This window comes from Microchirus variegatus (assembly GCF_963457635.1).
Source record: "Microchirus variegatus genome assembly, chromosome: 10".
NCBI classification, from domain to species: domain Eukaryota; kingdom Metazoa; phylum Chordata; class Actinopteri; order Pleuronectiformes; family Soleidae; genus Microchirus; species Microchirus variegatus.
Genome location: NC_139811.1, coordinates 10,754,735 through 10,775,199, shown reverse-complemented (window position 1 = coordinate 10,775,199; position 20,465 = coordinate 10,754,735). Strand labels below are relative to the sequence as shown.

At 41.0% G+C, this 20,465-nt stretch overlaps 2 protein-coding genes across 2 annotated transcripts; one reads left to right on the top strand and one right to left on the bottom strand.

The window, feature by feature from the left end:
• Positions 1 to 317: 317 nt before the first annotated feature.
• On the top strand, positions 318 to 16,855 carry ciita (class II, major histocompatibility complex, transactivator; the record flags this gene model as incomplete). Its single annotated transcript, XM_083896568.1, has 20 exons — positions 318 to 792; positions 5,684 to 5,737; positions 6,234 to 6,272; positions 6,849 to 6,905; positions 7,290 to 7,358; positions 10,144 to 10,335; positions 11,165 to 11,215; positions 11,310 to 11,423; positions 11,521 to 11,580; positions 11,658 to 11,875; positions 12,640 to 13,895; positions 13,994 to 14,515; positions 15,408 to 15,587; positions 15,695 to 15,766; positions 15,844 to 15,924; positions 16,028 to 16,111; positions 16,213 to 16,296; positions 16,415 to 16,498; positions 16,592 to 16,675; positions 16,780 to 16,855. The coding sequence occupies 20 exons, from the start codon at positions 318 to 320 to the stop codon at positions 16,853 to 16,855; spliced, it is 3,852 nt and encodes a 1,283-aa protein (XP_083752694.1).
• A 752-nt stretch (positions 16,856 to 17,607) lies between these two features.
• dexi (Dexi homolog (mouse)) lies at positions 17,608 to 20,413 on the bottom strand. The gene is made up of 2 exons (XM_083896842.1): positions 19,592 to 20,413; positions 17,608 to 19,379 (listed from the first exon to the last, which is right to left on the bottom strand). Exon 1 carries the CDS (start codon positions 20,028 to 20,030, stop codon positions 19,761 to 19,763), a length of 270 nt encoding a protein of 89 aa, XP_083752968.1. The 5' UTR covers positions 20,031 to 20,413; the 3' UTR covers positions 17,608 to 19,379; positions 19,592 to 19,760.
• Positions 20,414 to 20,465: the final 52 nt, after the last annotated feature.

Here is a 20,465-nt window from a genome sequence, read left to right as displayed (position 1 = left end):
TTTACTAGAGGCTGCAGTATTGCTTTAAGAAAAAAATATATATATTCCTCAGAGCATTGTCAATCACTCAGAGGGTGGCTGTATGAGTGTTGAATTAATGCATATGCCAAAAAGTGATAATGAAAGGATGGAGGAGGATTCAGAGGGTGAGGAGGAGGAGGAGGAGTGGTTACAGCAGGTAGAGGAGTCAGAGAGGAGTCTCTGGCAGCACTGACACAGAGGGATGTTATTGCCTCTGGTTCCTTGTATGACATGCAGGGTGTGCGATACATGTCATCAAAGTGAAAGAGCATGAGGAAAAATGTTCTAATATGAACATGGAAGTGGAAACCGAGCTTGCATTCAGTCACAGGACGCTGGATTTGTCCAAAGACGGTTTCACATGGCCGGCGACTACAGACCCAAGCTTCACCATGGACACAGAAGGAGACGCCGACTCTCTAATAAACCACTGTTTATATACAGCCGGATTGTACAGCGAGGACTTCAGCACCTCAGAACCGACAGCAGACGCTTTACATGATGGATACTGCAACATCACGGACACCTGTCGTGGAGGCCGTCTCTGTGCCTGTGGGGTTCATGACCTGATGTTTGACTGCTCTCCAAAAGACCCTCACAATAACCACAGCTCGTTTTACTCGACAAAAGATCACAGCGCGTCGCTGGGTGTCCGAGACAGTTTGGAACACGTCTTAAGGACCGCTTATAGCACAACAACGTGCAGCATTGACAGCAGAACAGATTTACACGAGGATAAAGAGGATGAGGGGAGAGTGGAGTTGCACTGGGGTAAGTTTGCGTGATGTCAGGTTCCTTATTTTGATTCTGCTCAGGAGGACTCACAAAGAAGGTTACTAAATTTAGTATTGCAGTTCATTTGTCAAATATAGATCTGGAATATGCTAAATTAAGCATAACATTAGTTGCTATCAAAATTGCAGTTAAAAAAGAAATGAGTCTGCTATAACGCTATAATATAATATATACTATAGTATATTTAGTGTTCGTTTTTGTGTCGTAGAATTCTAGGTGCTTTCCCATGTCCTTTTGTTGCTTTTCAAAGTGAAAGCTCACAAAAGCCTTTTGTTTACAGTAATGGCAGGTACACTTTCAGTTTCTTTCCCCCCCTCATGGTTAATCGGCCATGCCTGTGTATGTGTGTGTGTGTACACTTGGTATTCCATATGTTGTGGGGACCTAAATCAAGTTGCGTAAGGATTAGGCCAGTCACAATTATGATTAAGGTCAGAGTGAGTCTCCAGGACGGTAATGTACATGTATATGTGTGTATGTATTTGGTATTTGTTACCTCTTCTGTCATTAACGCTGACTTAGTCGGGACCAAATCCAAATCCTGGCCCTGTGTGTGTGTGTGTGTGTGTGTGTGTGTCATGCAGATGGAGAGACTGGTAATAACTGGTTTGGTTTTGATGACCTAAATACTTGGCAGAAAAAATAGGTGGAGCAGGTACTTTCCACTTAAACCTTGGAACCACAACTTCCCGCATTTCCTTGTCCATACCAACGCGGTGCTTTTTCAAAGGCTCGGTAACAATGGGAAATCAACATTTTAGCAGGTTTCTCCAATGCGGACTTAAAACTGCAGTGCATGGCAGTATTTTTGTTGTTGATGTTATCGTTCTGCCTTTGTTTGTAACAGTTAGTACTCGGTTTGTGAACAGAAGCCATTACCTGTTTGCTGTGGTGTGTCATTCATCTGAGAACAGGTTCTGTCAAGCAATACTATCAGACCTGACTGAGGGAGTGAGTTTTTTTTTTATAACACTGTAAATGGAGCATATCGCCACCTAGCATAGCTGAAGCGAACACGTATCAAGCTGGATTCCACACTAGTGCTTGTGTATCGGGACACGGACAAGTGTGCAATGAAATGGCGTAGCTCAACTTAATACTGTAGCTTGAATTAACTTTGCATAGAAACGCACTCCAACCCATTTTCATTTTAGTAGCACAATGTTGCTGTTGCTAAAAAAATCGGAGTATCTGGAATGTCATCCGGTAACGTGCGATGCAAACACTGCCGTACATAAGTCATTATTTATGTATGCCAGAGTGCTACACATAGTGATGTCATTTAAAGGAGTGATAATGCGTGTCATCTTACAGCGAGACTGTAGTGAATTAAGAACTCCTCCGTTATACCCTACATTTTCCAAGCATGCAAGGGACCGGAAAGGAATTCATTTTCCTTCATTTACGTAAAAAACCCTTCCGCTTCAAAACATAAAACGCACAATCTGGCTGGTTTTGGGCTGTTGTAGAAACATGGCAGTGCAGTATGACGCCATCTGTGAAGTACACAAAGGCTTATTCTAAGGCGTAGACCACTAAACGATTATTATCATGAAGGTAGTGTTAAGGTAAAAGAGCTATCCAGCAGTACCACCCTATTTTTATTTTAAACAAAATGCATGCTTTTACAATAATTCTGCCTCTGTGTTATCTAATCAAATACATATGTGTGGTGCCAAATCACAACATACATTACCTCACGGCCTTATCCATCCATTCTCTACTGCTGTATCTTCCACATGAGGTTTCAAAGGGCTGCTGGTGCCAATCCCAGCTGACATGGGGGGAAAGGCGGGGTCCATCTACAAGCAATTGTCCTGATGTGGGAGGAAACCAGAGGACCTGGAGAAAGCCCAGTGCACACATACATACAGGAAGGATATGCAAACTCCATGCAGAAAGGAGAAACCCACCAGTTAACACAACAAGCAAGTACTGGGTGTCAGTTGAGAGAAAATGCTCCTTTTGAAGAGGAAGAATTCTCTGGCAGCAGCAGATTCAGATATGTGCAGTCATTTGGAGAGGAGGGGAGAGGTGTGAAGATGAAGAGTAGTTGTAGTATTGTTATTATAAACCACTCTTTTAGATATGACTGGGCCTGGTTATTTAGTGTTTTGCATGTTAGGATAAGAGAAAGTGAGAGTAATGTGGTCTCTAGTCTCTGTCGCAGCAGTATTTAGAAACAAGTGAAAGCAAATTTGACCCAGAAGCAGACTGCTGCCATACCCCCACCACACCCCACCAAACTGCCTCGGTTTTGCATCTCTAAAGGCGCAGCAGCCAAAGTGAAAGCAAAAGATTGTTAGACTGTGCGGGAGGTTGCGCGCACACAGTGATAAGGTATGAGGACATACGCAGTGGTTGTTGTAATTTACCGAGTTTATCACACAGGGAACCTACACTGCAGCCGGAGTCCAGTGAACCTGAACCTCATCCATTCATGAGAGGCCGAACCGGGCAGGTAGTGAAAGTTATTCCAGCTCTGGTGATTCAGACAAATGGACACGTTTATCCAAATTGCGCAGGCATGGGCAGCACAAGATGTCGGTGTTTTTCTTTGTCATCCACGTTTGTTGGGTGTAGCCTAGATGAGGTCACCATTTAAAGTTAGTCATTGTGCATACTTTTTTTTTTTAAGATGGTAAAAATCTTTTAATGTGCGCATACGTGATTTAATTTGTATTATTTGTGATGCAAATCATTTTCCAAAATGTGACTCCTTGGTTTTCCTTTTTCACAATTCTACCAAATATAATCTTGATGTCCATTTGTTAGTTTGTTATGTGACTTTTCTATGATTATTATTGTTTTGTATGAATATCAGGAGTTAAAAGGCGAGTGACCTCCATTACGCGCGCGTCTCCAATTAGGTTTTAAGGGAGTTCATCCACTCAAATTTCCCTCATTGGTAAGATGTTGCTTCATCTATCAATTAGACAGGTTGCCGTCTCTGTGGAAACTGTGTATTCGAGTCGAAACCGGACCGAACTTTGACGAGTTGTGCGCTGGCGGGGTGCAAATTTACGCACGCGCAGAAAACAGCGGTGGCTGTGCGTACATGCATTATAATTGCGCTGGTAACATGGGTCATGGCTGGTTGTGTTCATGAGTGAACTGTTGTGTTTGTGACAAAGAGGCGCAGAAATGCTTTTTTTTTAATCAGTTGCCAAGTTCCTCATAGTATCCGAGTTTCCTCGTGCTGTGCGTTATCAAGCGTTGAGAACACAAGTGTCTGAGTTATAGGCTGTTTGTTCATCCACTGTTAGATCCAATTGGAGAGATCCAAGTCTAAAGTTCACAGCTGGTTATAGTCTATCTCCTGGTCTGGTGAGTTTTAGGGTCAATTTAGTGTGTGTTTAGTGTGTGTGTGTGTGTGTGTGTGTGTGTGTGTGCGTGTGCCAGGAATGTGAAGGATAACTGCGGTTTCTCATTTGGTTTCACCAAGGCAGTAACAGATCTGACTGCAACTTAAAGCTGTAGCACGCAACTTCTCGATACAGACAAATGGTTAGTTAGCATTCGATCCATTGTCAAACAAGTTCACACAAAGCCTGTCAACTCTACACGACTCTGTGTGCTTCTCAATACAGCAGTGCATTTGTCTCTTGTGTTTCCTGTTGATAAACCCACGCTGAATACACGACCTTCAGGAAGTTATTTGATTTATGTCAAGAGAGACAAAAACAACAGCAATGTAATATTCATGAGCTGTTGAAGCTCAACTTTGTCCACCTTTACTATGCCAGGTAGAAATATGTCCCCTGTTAGTTTGGTAGAATTAGGTGGTTCCCATTTCTGAGTCTTATACAGCCATGAACTTTGGAATGTTAATTTCTTTGATCTGGCAGAGTTTATATATTTGCTCTCCTGGTTTGTCAGTCAAATATGTCTGGACGGAGTAATAAGGTAATAAAGTCAAGTGTCAGATGGTGATTGAGTTTCGCTCCTGAACGTTTTTTGCCACAGGTGGGTTTTGATCCCGGGGCTCTGGTTTCAAAGCACTATGGGGAGCGTTGGTTTGTGTTGTTATTATATATTTATTGTTGTGTTATATCGAAGAAAATTATACTGCGACATATATTGTTATTGAAATAATTCATTGCCAGGTTTAGTCTCAAATAATTAATTGAACATATAATTCTCTCCATGTGTGCGCGCCCATTGGTTTTCTCCAGGTTCTCTGGTTTCCTCCCACAGTCCAAAAACATGCAGATTTGGTGATTAGGCAAAATGTCAGCTGGGATTGGCACCAGCAGCGCCCTCATGTGGAGGGTAAAGCAGTAGAACATGGATGGATGGATGGATGGATATCCTAATGTTAAAGAGACAGGGTTGTGTCCCAGCATCCAGACTAAAGATTCAATATTAGTGCAGTGTTTACTTTTTAAAATGGAGACACAGTGTCATGACTTAAATGACGATGTGTGTGACTTTTCTGCCATTTCTGTGATATCTAATGGGTTAACCAGAAATGTGGGGCTGGAAACAACTCTTCAAATGTGTTTGCCTCCTATAAAACACCTCAAAATGCTTGCAATAAGTTAATCATGGTGACTTTCCATTGTCGTGATAATTGTGTGTATTGCTGTATTGAGAAAAAAGTTTAGTTGTGCCGGCACCATGTTGCGGAAAAGAGGCAAAATGCATAAAATGTGTGGCACTGGACAGCAGCAGCATATCAAATGGGGAGTGATGTAAAGGCTCATTTTCTTGCTTTAATGACAACATTTTTGTGGACATTTTCAAACTGTGCAGATGTGGAAAGCTCCATCACAGAAACATGTTGTGGCAATGACACAGTTTGTTTTAGTTTTAGTTTAGTCACATCTTTGTTTCTTCACGTTTCTCCCATTTGTGTGTCGAACAGATGCCAAGATGCACGAAGTAGATCAGGACCCCTTTGATTTTGGAGAGCTACCAGGTTTGTATTGTTTCACTTTGGTTATTTATTTATTTATTTATCTATCTATCAAGACGTATCAAGGTTTTTTTTTTTAATATATAAAATCTTGTGCATCACTATTAATGATCTGATGTACTTTGCCCTGTTCTGACATGACATTAATCTCTTCAGCCCGCGCTTAACGATACGAGATAGTGTGCGACGCTCTGTCACGATGCAACATGAAGGAAATAATGTTCCTAATAATGTTTTTAAAGCAACGCCATGTGACCTTTTGAGCTTTGAGTCATGGCTTCAAACAACTCAATTGAAACTTGTGTTTGTTATTTATTGAAATACAAAGAGAGCATAGGATCCTGGTGACTGCCTGTGCCCATAGGACACCAGGGCTGTGACTTCTTTATTCATGCAGATGAAAGAGGGAATGTGGAATTGACATGACACAACTTGAAACCATCAGATAAATGCCAGTGATTTTTCTCATACTAACGACTCTCTTTTTGTGTGTATTTAGATGACCTATCTGAATTCATGAACGATGATTACCTATTGGGTAAGTTGCAAAACAGACTGGAACATACATTATTTTGGATTTTATACTTCACACACAACATCAACATTTAAGCACACATAACATAAACCCTTAGAACACAGAGCTTTTAGGCTGATTTTCCCCCATTACTATGTTAAAATCTATGTAAAGAGGCTATACGTTAATTTTCACCAACTATGTAAACACACCTGAACAAAAAGTACTCAAAACCTTTAAAATCGGACTGAATTTGTGAAATTTGGGAATAGGTCAAAGTTCATAAAAAGAAAATTCAAAACTATTTAGTGACTTCTGCATAATCACTGCTCCCAGTTTTTTTGCAATGTATTATGAATCATAACTTTGACTCAACAACACATTAGAAGATGAAAAATGCATAAACCTATAAACACACACCACCAGGATGTCCATATAAGGAGTTGTGTATTATACCCCTAGCCACAAGCCCCACTCAGCATCTGCACAATACACAACATTAATAATTAGATGACTTACGAACAATCACATTACTGTAATCCAATAATGAATGCACAGTTGATCTACTGTCTAATTCCCCTTATTCCCTCTCTGACTCAGGCACGGACATTTTCTTTGGTGATTCGTGGTTGAATAGTGAGGAATCCAGCAACTTCAGTAAGAATCTCTTTCCATTTTTACGATTGACACATGGCAAACAAAAGATCATACTGAAGAAGAAGACATGCACACATTGAGTTCACCTTTTAATTTAGGGTATGAATGAAATAACATTCTTATAAAAGGTGTTTAATCTGCTCCTGTGGATGATTTCACTCTGCCATCTTAAAATTGGAGTGCATAACCTTCAAGTACTGACACATCGGTTGCACTCATACCGTTGTCAAATGATAACTTTTTCTGGCGGTGATTCACGTTGTTCACTGAAAGTGCCTCTTCTCTGCTTTCACATCTTCAAAACTAAAATAAAGACTGGTTACTGTGTCTGCTCCGCTGACTCCTAACCCAGACGTCTTCCTTTGTGACCTTTGTGTTTTTTAGGTGACGTCGCCGTGCCGACAGATCAGCCATGCCCTGGCAACCACCAGCAGAGGCCGAGGCACGAGCTAAGTGAACAGAAAATCCACAGGCGAAAAAGACAGAGAGGTTAATAACCAGTCACTAACTAGCACTAACAGGGTAACTTGCAGCTGCAGAGAACCTCACGTTTGCATGAATCCAGTCGTCTAATTTCTTTATTTACTTTGTTTTCCAGTTGCCCGCTCACAGCAGTGCACTGATGCAAACACACCGACCAGACCGAAGAGACGCAGAGCAGCAGGTGACCTACCCACACTGCTTATATATCTTATTGTTATCACCATTGTTATCATTATTATGGCATATTATTGTTTATTATTTTGTGAAGCAGAAAACAAAAAGGAAAGTGAGTCCCGGTGAAATAACTTGCACATTGTTCCATTGGCTCAGAGCTCATCAAATAGTTAATGTTTATAAATTTTTTATTGTTTCGTATAGTTTCACATCACTTTGATTCACTCGTCGTTACATCTCTCTGAGTCTGGGTCCATGGTTTTACGTCATTGTAAAATCAGTTTATTATGTGCAAAAGAAGCGAGAAACTCAGCAGCAGCAGCAGCAGCAGTCGTTCTCTTCGTTACAAACATTATTTCTTGTCAAATTAAGTTCAGTAATCTGATAGTAATCACATATTTGAGTCCACAGATTAAAAATAGATGGACATTTCACTATAGCTCACCATTTTATTTGCATATCGTCTCACCAGGTCTCGCTGTGGTGTCAGACTTACGGTAATAATTTGTCAAACTGGTCAAATGTGTGTTTCGTCTCAGTAAATCACATTTAAAATCATACAGCGTGCTCAAAAACATTATCAGTCTCAGGAATCTTACTTGATTCTATATAGATGTAAAACTCATGCTATGGTTCCCAAATCAGTGCTTAAAAAGTAAAAAAAAACAAAAAAACATCCAACGCTTTAAAGCTGTAGTGTGTAACTTTTGATAAGCAAATGTCCGTCACATTCAGACCCTTATTATATGTTGTTTTTATATGAATTTCTTCATTATTCCAGAGGACCACATAACAGGACACACATATTAAATACAACAATAGAATGCATGTGGAATCACATTGGAGATCCATTAAGAAGCAGCTGATTACTCCAGGAATAAATGACAATTTAAACCATTTCTATCATGAACTGGTCCCTCAGAGTTCCAGTGCTATTCCAGGGATTTTGCTGCACACTTTCGTGATGCACTGTAAGCGTTTTTTTAACCGAAAAGAAAGTGACCTGTGCCTGCAGATAAAAGAGAAAGTAATAAGAGATTTGATAAAACAAGAGCTCTCTGAACATGAATGAGTGAAGAAGGGAGATAACGAAAGAGAATGATTGAAATATGGACCTGGAATTGTCTTTTCATAAAGCTCTGCACACTCATTAATCAACCATTTAACTTATTATTTTTGCAGATAAACCACAAGCAAAGGAGTTGCAGGATGAAGCAGTTTGCAAACAAAGTAAGTCTCCTTTACGCCTGCTTATTATGTAAGCTGATATATATATTTAAACATTTAAAAATGAAAAAATTGGACACTTGAAAATGCATTAAACGCAGAAAAACATCTGAGCAATATTCGCATGAAAGTTAAAGCTGTATTGGTTTGGTCTTTGGAAAACAGGCTCTGTCAAGCAAAACTATCAGACCTGACTGAGGGAGTGTTTGTGTTCATACAGCAGTAGAGCTTTGCATGGGTGCTCCGTCGTGTTTTTCATTTGTAGCTGTTGCCTCCGTCCGTCTCGATCTCTACCAAATCACTGGAGTGCAGTGAGAGAATATCTAAACGCCGCAACACTGGGAAAGTACAGAGAAAGTCATCATTGTGGGGACTCATGTGACGAAGGTTTGAGTGGAACATTTCCTCAGATGCATTGACCCGTGGTCGAAGTTGCATGTCGACGGGGCCTTTTTTTTTTTTTTTTTTTAATCGGTTCCTTTGGCACTGGAATCCAGATCAAGAAAAAGGAAGTTTTAATTTTGTAGACGTCGGTTTGGAGATCTCATCTTTCAGCAAAAAAGGAGAACTCTCACCTCGCCTGACTTCCTCCATTTGTTCGTTTTTGGAGCATTCAATGTAGTCATTTGTCATTCAAGATAAGGTACAAAGTTGTAGAGGCCACTATATTGTGTTATCTTCTGCTATTGTCGCACCCTCACTCACTGTTGCATAATGTTATCTGGCAGAGTTTGAATTACACCATGACATTCGGGGGGAGCCCTACTGAAGGTGGCGCCGCTACTCAACACGTGTGTGTGGCAGTGTGGTCGTTTCATAGTACAATGAAAATAATATCTCTCTATTTATTTATTTGTGGAGTCATTGACAAATGCTTGAAATTGGTTTGTAATGATTGATATATATTTTTTACTGCAAAGTCTGTAACCACAGAGTCAGAACGGTAAAGCTTGACAAAACTGCATTTTCCCTCTCTGCCTCTTCAACATGGAAAAGCATTTACAGTAAAGATGTGCAACCGCTTGGGGATTTTAAACTTATTTTAAGGTCCATAGAGATCTTTGTTCCTGTTTTTAGTAGCTTCCATTTGTCTCTTTTACTTGCATTTTACTTGCATTGCACAGACGGACTGTAACTGTTATTATATTATATGTCTTGAAACATATTTCCTTTTAGAATGAGATCCTGCGTCAGCAGTGATTAAAGGAAGAAAAGAATTAGGACACCCTGATTATTAAGTGACTTTTAAGCTCTAAAAGTAAAAGCTTGTTTTTGTTGTTGTTGTTGATCATTCTCCCTTGTTTATATGCTCAAGGTTAAAAAGTTAAAAAGTTTATTTCTTGCTATTTAACAGTCACTGATGCAGGACCAGAGACGACCTGCCTAACAACCACTCCACCAAGGATTGTTCACCTCCATCCTTCCCTTCAGCTCATCACCATCCCAGATGCTCCGGGATGTCGGGTCATTCAGACTCTGAGGTTCCCCCCTCCTGTTATTAGTCTTCCACTCCCCAATGCGACTCCTCCACCTACATACATCTTAGGTGAGTCACGTATTTATTTTCAAACGTACAAAGTTGCAAAGCTTATACCATTTAGTTGCTGTTGACATTCTGTGACAGGTGTTTGATTGTGGGGGGGAAAAGGAAACTTAGTTGGCGTACAAATTCCCCTAAAAATAGCTGTGACTGTAAATACTGTAATGTCTACAGTACTTTGTTGAAACTTTACCAACTTTTTCCCCTAAAGGGACAGATATTCCATGGTTGTCGTTAATTTATAAATGACAATGACACAATACAATAAACATACACACCCAATCTGCAGTTTATGGAACACAATAAGTTCCCAATCTTAGACATTTCTTTTGCTCTAATTTCTGTTTTGTTCAATGTCTGTTCCATCACTGTCATACTATTTACTGTGTACTACAATATGTATATGTGCATATATGTATATGTGTGTGTGTGTGTGTGTGTGTGTGTGAGTGTGTGTGTGTGTGTGTGTGTGTGTGTGTGTATATATATATATATAATGTATGTATGTGTATATATGTATATATTTACGTGTATGTATGTGTATATATGTATATATATATATACGTATATATATGTATTTGTAAGTATGTGTGTGTGTATATGTATGTATGTATGTGTATATATGTTTGTGTATGTATGTATATGTATATATATGTATGTATGTGTATGTATGTATATATGTGTGTATATGTATACATATATGTATGTGTATATATGTGTATATATATATTTGTATATGTATATGTATATGTATATATATATAATTATTAATTTATTAATTTATTCCACTGTACTGTATTGACAGTCCATGCTCTAATCTCTATTCCTAACACAGTCCCTTCTGCCTCACCACTCTGCAAACGCCAGTTGCAGCCACTCTCCCCTGGTGAGTAAAAAAATGTGTCGTACATCGTTATGGTTCCCAACATGGACACCACCTTCCACCAACTGCTACGTTCTTTCCTCTCTTCTGTCTGCAGTGGATGATGCAGTAGCGCCGGTCCAAATGAGTTCATCACCACCAGGATCTCTGTCAGACTCCACCAGCAGATCTATGTCTTCCCATCGTATTTTACCACTCGACCCCAAAAATGGTGTGCATCAGTGTTACTTGCTTGATGAGCACATCTAATGAGTAGTTCAACCATTCGATGTATTGCTATGTTATGATTATGGCTTTGTGAATTTCAGAGACGTCCCCATGTAAAGAATCCCCTTCTCCTCCGTCTCCCGTTCTCCATGATATTCCACGTAAGTTACAACATGTTTGTCTAAAGAAAAAAGAAAATGGAGAGGCAAATTGGCACACAGTTGTGTTTGTTTTTCAGAGGCTGTAAAAGACTACATTCAAGAAGTCAAAGACCACATGAGTCACTCTTGCCTGGACATAGAGGAGGGCCTTAATCTGAACTCGCATTATGTGGATATGCAAGTGAGCCAGAGAGAGTTTCTTCGCTCTGGGAAAAACACGAACAAAAACCTGGACAAGGAGCTAATCATTATGGGAGATGCAGATCGACAAAAAAGCTTGTTGGGACATCGACAGGTGAGAGTCATCGCTGTTAATCGTTAGCTCTTTTTACGCAGTGACATTTGAAAGTGTCTAAGTGTTTAACATGGTTACAGATATCTCAATTGCTGGAGTGTGGGCTGCCAAAGTTTTCAAAATAAAGAAATAAGATGCCGCACTTGTCACCTGTGTTGTGTTCGTACACAAACCACACACACAGCTGTGAAACTCGCATGATGAGAGGAGACGGCAAGGCAACAATAACTGACCGTTAAAAACATTATATACATTAAATATCCACACCAAAAATGTGTACGAGAGAGAGAGAAATAGAGCATTAACCAACCTTGGCTGAAGCATTTGTTTTGTTTTGCTTCCCTGTCTGGTAGAAAATTATTTACACCAGCACGTCTGTCATCAACTTCCTCTTTTCGTTCTGTCATCTATATTTAATCCATCACTGCAGACCCTCATTTTTTCTTTTACTCTGGTTGAGATGTTTTTGAGCGAAGTACTGAGGGTTTTTTTTAGGTTCACTTTAATTAGATATTTCTGACACTCAGCAAGTGGCTGTTCTTTGCTCGCTCTGCTGGCCCCCTCATTGGTCAAATGGTATGATCTGTTCAGGGTGTACCCCGCCTTTCACGTTATGTCAGTTGGGATTGGCACCAGCGCCCCCTCATGTGGAGGATAAAGCAGTAGAAAATGCACGAATGGATATGTGAAATAAGTCATCAACACTGCTAAAATCACTAATGGTAACTCTGTCTGACCTTTAATGTTGATCTCTGTCCTCCCAGATCTTCAGGGACGTGAATGGAGATAACGCTAAGCGCTACATACTGCTGCTTGGCAATGCAGGCATGGGAAAAACCACTCTCATCAAGAAGCTGTGCCTGGACTGGTCCACAGACTGCATCCCACAGTTTGACTTTGTCTTCTTATTAGATGGCAAAGCTCTCTCTTTAACGAAGCCGATCCATAGCCTTCAGAGCCTTCTTTTAAGTCTCTCCTCCTTTGTTCCCTCTTGCATGGACCCCGACGCAGTTTACGCCGAAATCCTTGCGGCCCCTAAGCGTGTGCTCATCATTTTTGATGGCTTCGATGAGTTGCGGAACTATGAATCTCTACTTCAGACTCAAGACAAAGAGTCGATGGCATCGCTGCAGAAAGACGGTAAAGTCGAAACCTATACCGTAAGGCAGCTATACTCTGCCATCCTTCAAAGGGTACTTCTTCCTGGATGCACTCTGCTGCTTAATACACGGCCAAGAGGAACGGCCAATCAGCTCCTACGCCGGGTGGATAGCTTCCTGGAGGTTTGTGGCTTCACTCCCACGGATATCGAGACTTATTTGTCCCAGTACTTCACAGATCCTGCCCTCAGAGCATCTGCTTTGGACTGCCTGAAGAACTCCAGCTATCTACATCTCCTCTGCTCGAACCCTGGACTGTGTCGGTTTGTTTGCTTGGTGTTGGAACAGTCCAAAACTATGAGCGACCTATCAAAAACTCTGACAGGTCTCTGCCATCAAGTGGTTCTCTCCAAAATAAAAAGGGCCAATGTGGAAAATTCATCCACACCTCTGCAATCTGGAGATGAAACAGAGGTACAAAACTCAATGAATGACACACTGAAAAAGAGCCAAAAACAGACTTGTGGTCGCAACGACGCTCACTCTCGCAGCCGAAGAACAAGAGGGAAGAAAAAGCTGGAGCAAGAAGTGGATAAAGTGGGTCGAGAAGAGTGCGTCGGAACCGAGCAGACAGAGTTGCTCTCGCAGCTTAGCTCTTTGGCCTGGGAGGGGGTCAAAGCCAATTCGTCCATCCTTCCCACAGGAAAGATCTTATCTGAAAAACTCAGGGATTTCGGCCTCAAGTCGAGGCTTTTCCTCTCGTACCCTCTGAGGAGGACGCCAGTTATATCACGCGCTAAGACGGACGGGGAAGGAGGAGACGACGAGGGAGACTTTGATGCCACTGCTGACCACATCATGTTGTGGGCCAACCCCTTTCTTCAGAGCTACCTGGCAGGTGCACATCTATCTCTGTCAAGGTAAAAAAATAAAACATTCTGCGATGTTTCATTTCATATCAACAAATGTTAAAACTTACGTGAATCGTTTGTTTTAAGCTCACTCTCTGTTCCTCCAGGAATGTGTCGGACCGCACCTTCCTCCACACCCTGCCATTCCACTCGGGCTCCAAGGGACGTCGGCGACCACAAAGGGAGGAACTAGAACTCAGTCAGCGATTCGCAGTTGGCCTCCTGTTTCACAACAGAACGACGCTGCAGACGCTTCACTCGCACACAGAGACGTCCTTCAGGGACACCGTGGTCAGCAAGCAGGCCGTCGTGGCCAAACACCTGCAAGGCCTCTCGCTCGGTGACCTGAGTCCTTCCCAGGTCCTGGAGGCCTGTCACTACGTGTATGAAGCGAGTTTCAGTGACACTTCAGTCAACACACGAATGGTTTCTCACCTCGTGGCGACTCTTCCAGAGGTTTTGTCATTTCGTGAGGTTCCACTCAAACCGCCGGACGTGTTCATCGTGCAGAGCATACTGGTGAAGGGTGAAGCCGAAGGTCGACGTTTCTGCTTGGATCTGGAGGATTCTGGGATTCAGGTTTCTGGACTGAGGACACTGGTGGGGCTCAACAACATCAACACATACAGGTACTTATTTCACTCCCATATCTCAAAAATCAAGGACTTCCTCCACTGAAACAACCATCGTCCAGTCATTGCATAACAATGCCAGTATGGATCTGGAGCTGTTAAGCTTTAGGTTGCTAATTATGATGCTTATTCCAAGTGAAGGTTTGGTTTTGATCCCAAGCTTCGCTCGTCTACATGCTGATGTGACCCTGAGCAAAACATTCACCCCAAATTGAGATGCATGACTCTAAATTTATATGCACTGCATGAATGGATGAATGGCATACTTTTCAGTGGTCATTAAGACAAGCAATCAAGATAAGCAGTGCCTAAAAGGGAGTAAAAGTACAAGTATCATACCAAAAAAATGACTTTGGTAGAAGTTGAAGTCACTTTTTTATTATGTTACTGAAGTAAAAGTATTAAAGTATATGACATTTACTGTACTTAAGTATCAAAAGTAACTTTCTGATATAAAATGTACTTACGTTTTCAAAGTAAAAGTACTAAAAAAAGTGAGGAGTTGGGATTGAGCCCTGGTAGCTCAGTGGTAGTGCGGGTTGTCTTTAAACTGGAAGGTTGTGGGTTTAATTCCTGGCTCTGCTTGTCTATATGTGTCCTTGAGCAAGACGCAACCCCATGTTGCAGCGTGTGAATGGGTATGAAAGATGGACGAATGAGTGAAAACTATAGTGTAAAACAGATGATCAAGACTAGAAAAGCTATATATACAGATCATTAACAAGTCTTCTTCTTCTTCCGATTGTTTTTGGTAGTAACGAGTAACAAAGATGGTTAGAGGAAATGTAGTGGAGTAGTGCTTTTTTTTGCCCGTTTATCCCCTCATGATTGTACACATAGTCACTTAATACAAATGTCTGACCCTTTGAATCTTGGCTTGTTCCTGTAGGGCGTGCATTTCCGATGTAATCACCCTGTGGGAGCAGCTCGTGCAGCGCGGGGAGGAGGGGCTCCTGCGAGGGGCGGTGTCCAAGTTCAAGATCCACCCTCTGAAAGTCACACAGGTGTGTCAGGTGCAGCACCTGGCAAAGCTGGTGGACATTCATGTGCACAAGAGGCTGCAGGACAGGTAATTTCCTCACTCTCTGTCTCTCTCTCACACACTCACACACACAAACTACATCCTTACTTTGCAACTTTGCTGAAGTGTGTGTGTGTGTGTGTGTTTATTTGTAGTTGCACCCAATCGGATTCCATCCTGGCAGAAGGGGTACCAGCTGTCAAGGAACTACACAAGCTGGAGTTTGAGTAAGACAGGACACTATTTAAGATGATGATGATGATGATGATGATGATGATGATGATGATGATGATGATCTCTCCAGGCTGGGCCCAGAGAAAGGTCCACTGGGTCTTCCTATGCTGTGGGAGCTCCTGCCAGGTCTACACAACCTGAAGCACCTAGAGTGAGTTCATGTCAAATTCTCTCTCCCAGTCTTTTTGTGTATATTACGTCTGTGTCTGACAGTTGTTCTCTCTTTTTATTTTTTTTTATTTTAAATGACCCAGTCTTGAGAATAGTAAGATAGGGGACAAAGGATCAGAGAAATTGGCCGCTGCTTTAACGTCACTTTGTTCCTTGGAAATACTGAAGTGAGTGCTTCGGAACTAAATATCTGAACATAAACAATACAAAAGATTTTAGTAGTGAGATCTGAGAGAGCTAACATGACCTACTTCCTTCTGGTTTCCAGTCTGTCTCAGAATTGTATAGGAGACCAAGGGGTGAAAAAACTATCAAGCACGGTGAAGTGTCTGCCCAAGCTGCACCGTTTAAGGTTAATAATACACACGGGCGTCCCACCCACTGCACCCACACAACAAAAACCCATACAAACACACACGTCATCAACCCTCAGAATTTCACTTCTTCTTTTTTTTAAAATCTTTTTCAAGTCTCTACAGTAATGTGATTTCTGATGAAGGGGCTGAAAGTTTGGCAGCTGTTCTCCCACACATGTCCTCTCTCGCCGACCTGGAGTAAGTCAAAGTATAGATAGTCATGTTTTCAAGTAGTTACAATACATCAATAAATCATGAGTTTTGATTTTAAAAAACGCTCATTTTGGACAGTGTGAAGTACAACAAGCTGACCGATGTTGGAGCACAGAGTCTCGGAGCCAGTCTGAGAAACTGTCAAAAGATCAAAACTTTAAGGTGAGAAAAGTGCATCTTTCTCCTGATCATGTCATATTACTGAACACTTTAAAAAAGAATCATTTTCACACCTTCTTTCTTCTTTGACTCTCCTTGAATCTCAGAATGTGGAACCAGTGTATTCCATGTGGAGTGTTTGAGCGTCTGCAGCAGCAGGACAGCCGCATCCTCTGCCATTAAAGCAACGCGAATGAAACGATACGTGGAGAATTAATTGCTGCTCTGTTCCATTTTTTGGTTTTCTCTTTTCTAACATTCCACACAGCGATCGAAAGATCCGTCGATGATCTACCGGTCAGCGTGTACGAGTGTGTGGTCGTGCTATAGCAGACTTTCAAGAAGCATATTTGCACTATGATGTTGCGTTTTTTTATGTAAAAAAACACATCAAACAATTTGCTGAAGTTGTTTTTCTATTTGCGTTTCTGTTGAGATGACGATGATATTGTCGACAGTCATCTGACACTTTGTTTTTGTTTTTTTTTACTTATCATTTCACTTGTTTACTAAATGTATCAGTGTATGCACTTATTTTCACTTCCTTCCCATCAGGTTTCTGTTCCCTTTATAGATGACTACTGACCTTTAATAGTGTTACATGTCTACAACTAAATATCTGGCTGTAGAGGTTTTGCCTAAATGCACTTTTATTGAGTTCATACAAAAAGAAATGCTAATTATGTGAGTTTATTTTGCAATTTTCTATATTTTACATAAATTTTTTAATGTAAACTTTACACTGTATTGAGCGATGCTGCATGCTTGAAATAGTTGTATCCTTGCCCTGTCTTGGCCAGGACACTCTTGCAAAAGAAATTAAGATTGTATTTTTTTAATCTGATTTCCTTTTGACAAAGCATAAACTATACACTCCAACAAGCTGCTGTTGTTGCTCTCTGGCGCTCTCTTGTGGACTGAGACTGACACGACAACAACACATGACTATAATAGCCATATCAAATGAATGTAAGCCAGGATGATCTACAAACATTTCCAAAAAATAATAATAATACAGGTGGCAAATGTTCATTTGTGAGTTTATTATTTTCCAGCATGATGGAAACCAATTACATACTTTCTCAATCATGTATTAACTGTTCACTTTGCATCTACAGGAAGCCTGTACCTGATTCTTTTGATCGGATTTCTTACAAATATAAAGAATATTTTCGTATCCTGAGCTTCAGTGCGATGTGGTTTAAAACACTTTTCAGAGAAATTCAAGGACCTAATGATTTATGCAAACATTGTTTATTTCATCACGTGTTATATATTATTGAATGGCAGCCATAATTCAAAAAAAATAATTTTTCACCAGTGATTCACACCGATCGATCCCTTCATGAACTTTTGAAATAGGGAGTCATTTTTTTGGATGGAATACAAAGTCAAAAATATCTGTACCATCTGACTACACTGTCATCCACATATTAAAAATAAGATTTTTTTTATTACATTCCTTTTTGTGTTTCATTATGGCTTTTGCTTTTAGATTATTAAGCATCGGTGAAGTCTAACACTGTGAGTGAAAAATACATGTGCACATATTTCGAAATGTATTTTTGAAGTGGAATAATGCTTCTACTTTTCAGTCACTGTTCTGGAATTTCTTTTAGCCGTTTTTTTAGTGCTCTTCAGCAACCGACTGCACAGAATGTCCAAGGCTTACAAATATCTGGTTAATCCCTTTACAAGTATTGCTGACATTAGTTTTTTTTTTCTTTCATCCATCCACAACCTATAACCTCCTTAGTATAACCATCAAATTACCCTGTTGCTTAAAACCACTTTACTGCTGGCAAAGTCATTCACTTAAGAGATCGATAAAAACAGAATTTGATAATAATAATAAAAAAATAAAAACACAACCAGTGACGTGTAAAATCATGTATGCAACAGATGGACACATCAAACATCCTTACCCTTATATTTCTATTAAAAATATAAGGGTTCAGTCATATATTCCTTATACTGATCAAATTTGGCACACACATGGCCAGCTGGCAAAACTCAAATTGGCTAATAAAAAAACAAATAGTCAAACATAAACAAAGACATTTCTGTCTTACAACGAACAGTTGTTAGCAGATTCTGATTTATACGAGTTTGAAGACGGATATAATCTATGGGTTTAAATCCTTTGTCCAGTGTCCCGTGTTATTGTGCACAGAGAGATCTTCACTGCGCTCCTGAGCAAGTGTACATACAGTATAATCTCTGAAGCCTAACGCACAGTATGCATTACCGGCCTCAAAAGATACATTTCAAATGATGCCTCGAGTATGCATGATCCTGCAAAGCAGCAATTAACTCAGTATTCTGACATAAAATGACAAAAACAACTTGTTCTGTGCATGAAGTATGAAGTATGCGGTATTTTTCCCCCCTACACTTTAACAGTACTTCTGAGACATCTTGGATGAAGCACATCACACTGTTTTATTCCATGTCCTTCGTCATTCAGCCACCAGATCTTTGCATTGCCTGGGTAAACGTTGGCCATCTCTCTCCACCTGCAGCACACTGTGTCTCCTTATTATTGTTCATTGTGTCCACAGTGAGGAACGCAAATGCCAAAATGTGATGTCTCTGGTGTCTGGCGCGAGTCCGCTGGACTGATGGACAGCCGATCCAGTGCAAATCACTCTTTCCATGGCACAGTCATCGTTCGGCCTCAGGCTACCTTAGTTTGAGCTGAGACACCCTGTAAATGACACACACATATAGAGAGTTGCACAGGTGTTGCAGTTAATGAACAACAGGCTTTGAAAATGTCTCCAATGGGTGTCAAAAACAACATGATGGTGGAGCATAAATTCAAAACCTGTTTCAACATCACTTGGCTTTGAGATTTGATATCATGTGTACGTAATAAAGAGGCCAGTGAGTGTAAGTCAGATGGCTTACTCTGCTCACCTTTTAACAGTTGCATCTGTGTCAGAAAGGCAACAACAGCAGCATCTTCTTGGATGGGTCCCCCTCCACATCAGGAGCCAGGGATGGATCACGCTGCCTCCACCTGTCCCGCACATTTGCATCATCATCATCATCATCAGAAGATGCTCCTTCCTTCAGTTCCGCAAAGTCACTCAATATATCCCTCGAACACATCCAGCTCCATGTCCGTGTCGTAGGGCACAGAGGCCGGGTCGGAGAGCACCCCGAGGTCCACCAGCGCCTGGTCCATGTCCTCAGGCAGAAATACTATCCCTACATTCAGGACGATGTACTCCATTAGAAAGGCATAGTAAAGGATCAAGACGTTCACAAAGAACAAGCCCAGATAAAACATATATGGGATGTCGTCCAATAGAGATTCCACCGAATCTAATTGGGCATAAACTTGTTGTGTCATAGAAAATAAAGACAGCCACGGGTTGGGTTCTTTATGACTGTGCGGGACGTGGCGGACTCCAGTTGCTAGGGTCACCGCGGTGATGATGCTAGGGTGTCCATTTCGCTTCGTCCTGACCTGGACAGTGTTTGGGACAAGAAAACCGCCATGTCCATAGCTAATAATAACTCAGGCAAGCTCAACGCATTCTCGACATTGGTTGCTTGCGCATGCACGCACTGGCGAACTGGCATATGGCTAAAAACAGAGGCATACGGTGCTAGCAGATGGAAACGACAACATTTCGGGGGGGAAATATATACATAAAAAAGTCGTACACGCAGCCACACTGTGACAAAACACTCACAAACACGCAGAACTGCCGTTGTTTCTATTGCTAAACGACCCCTCTAACATTTTTGCTAACTGCATCAAAACATTCCTCACCACAAAGCG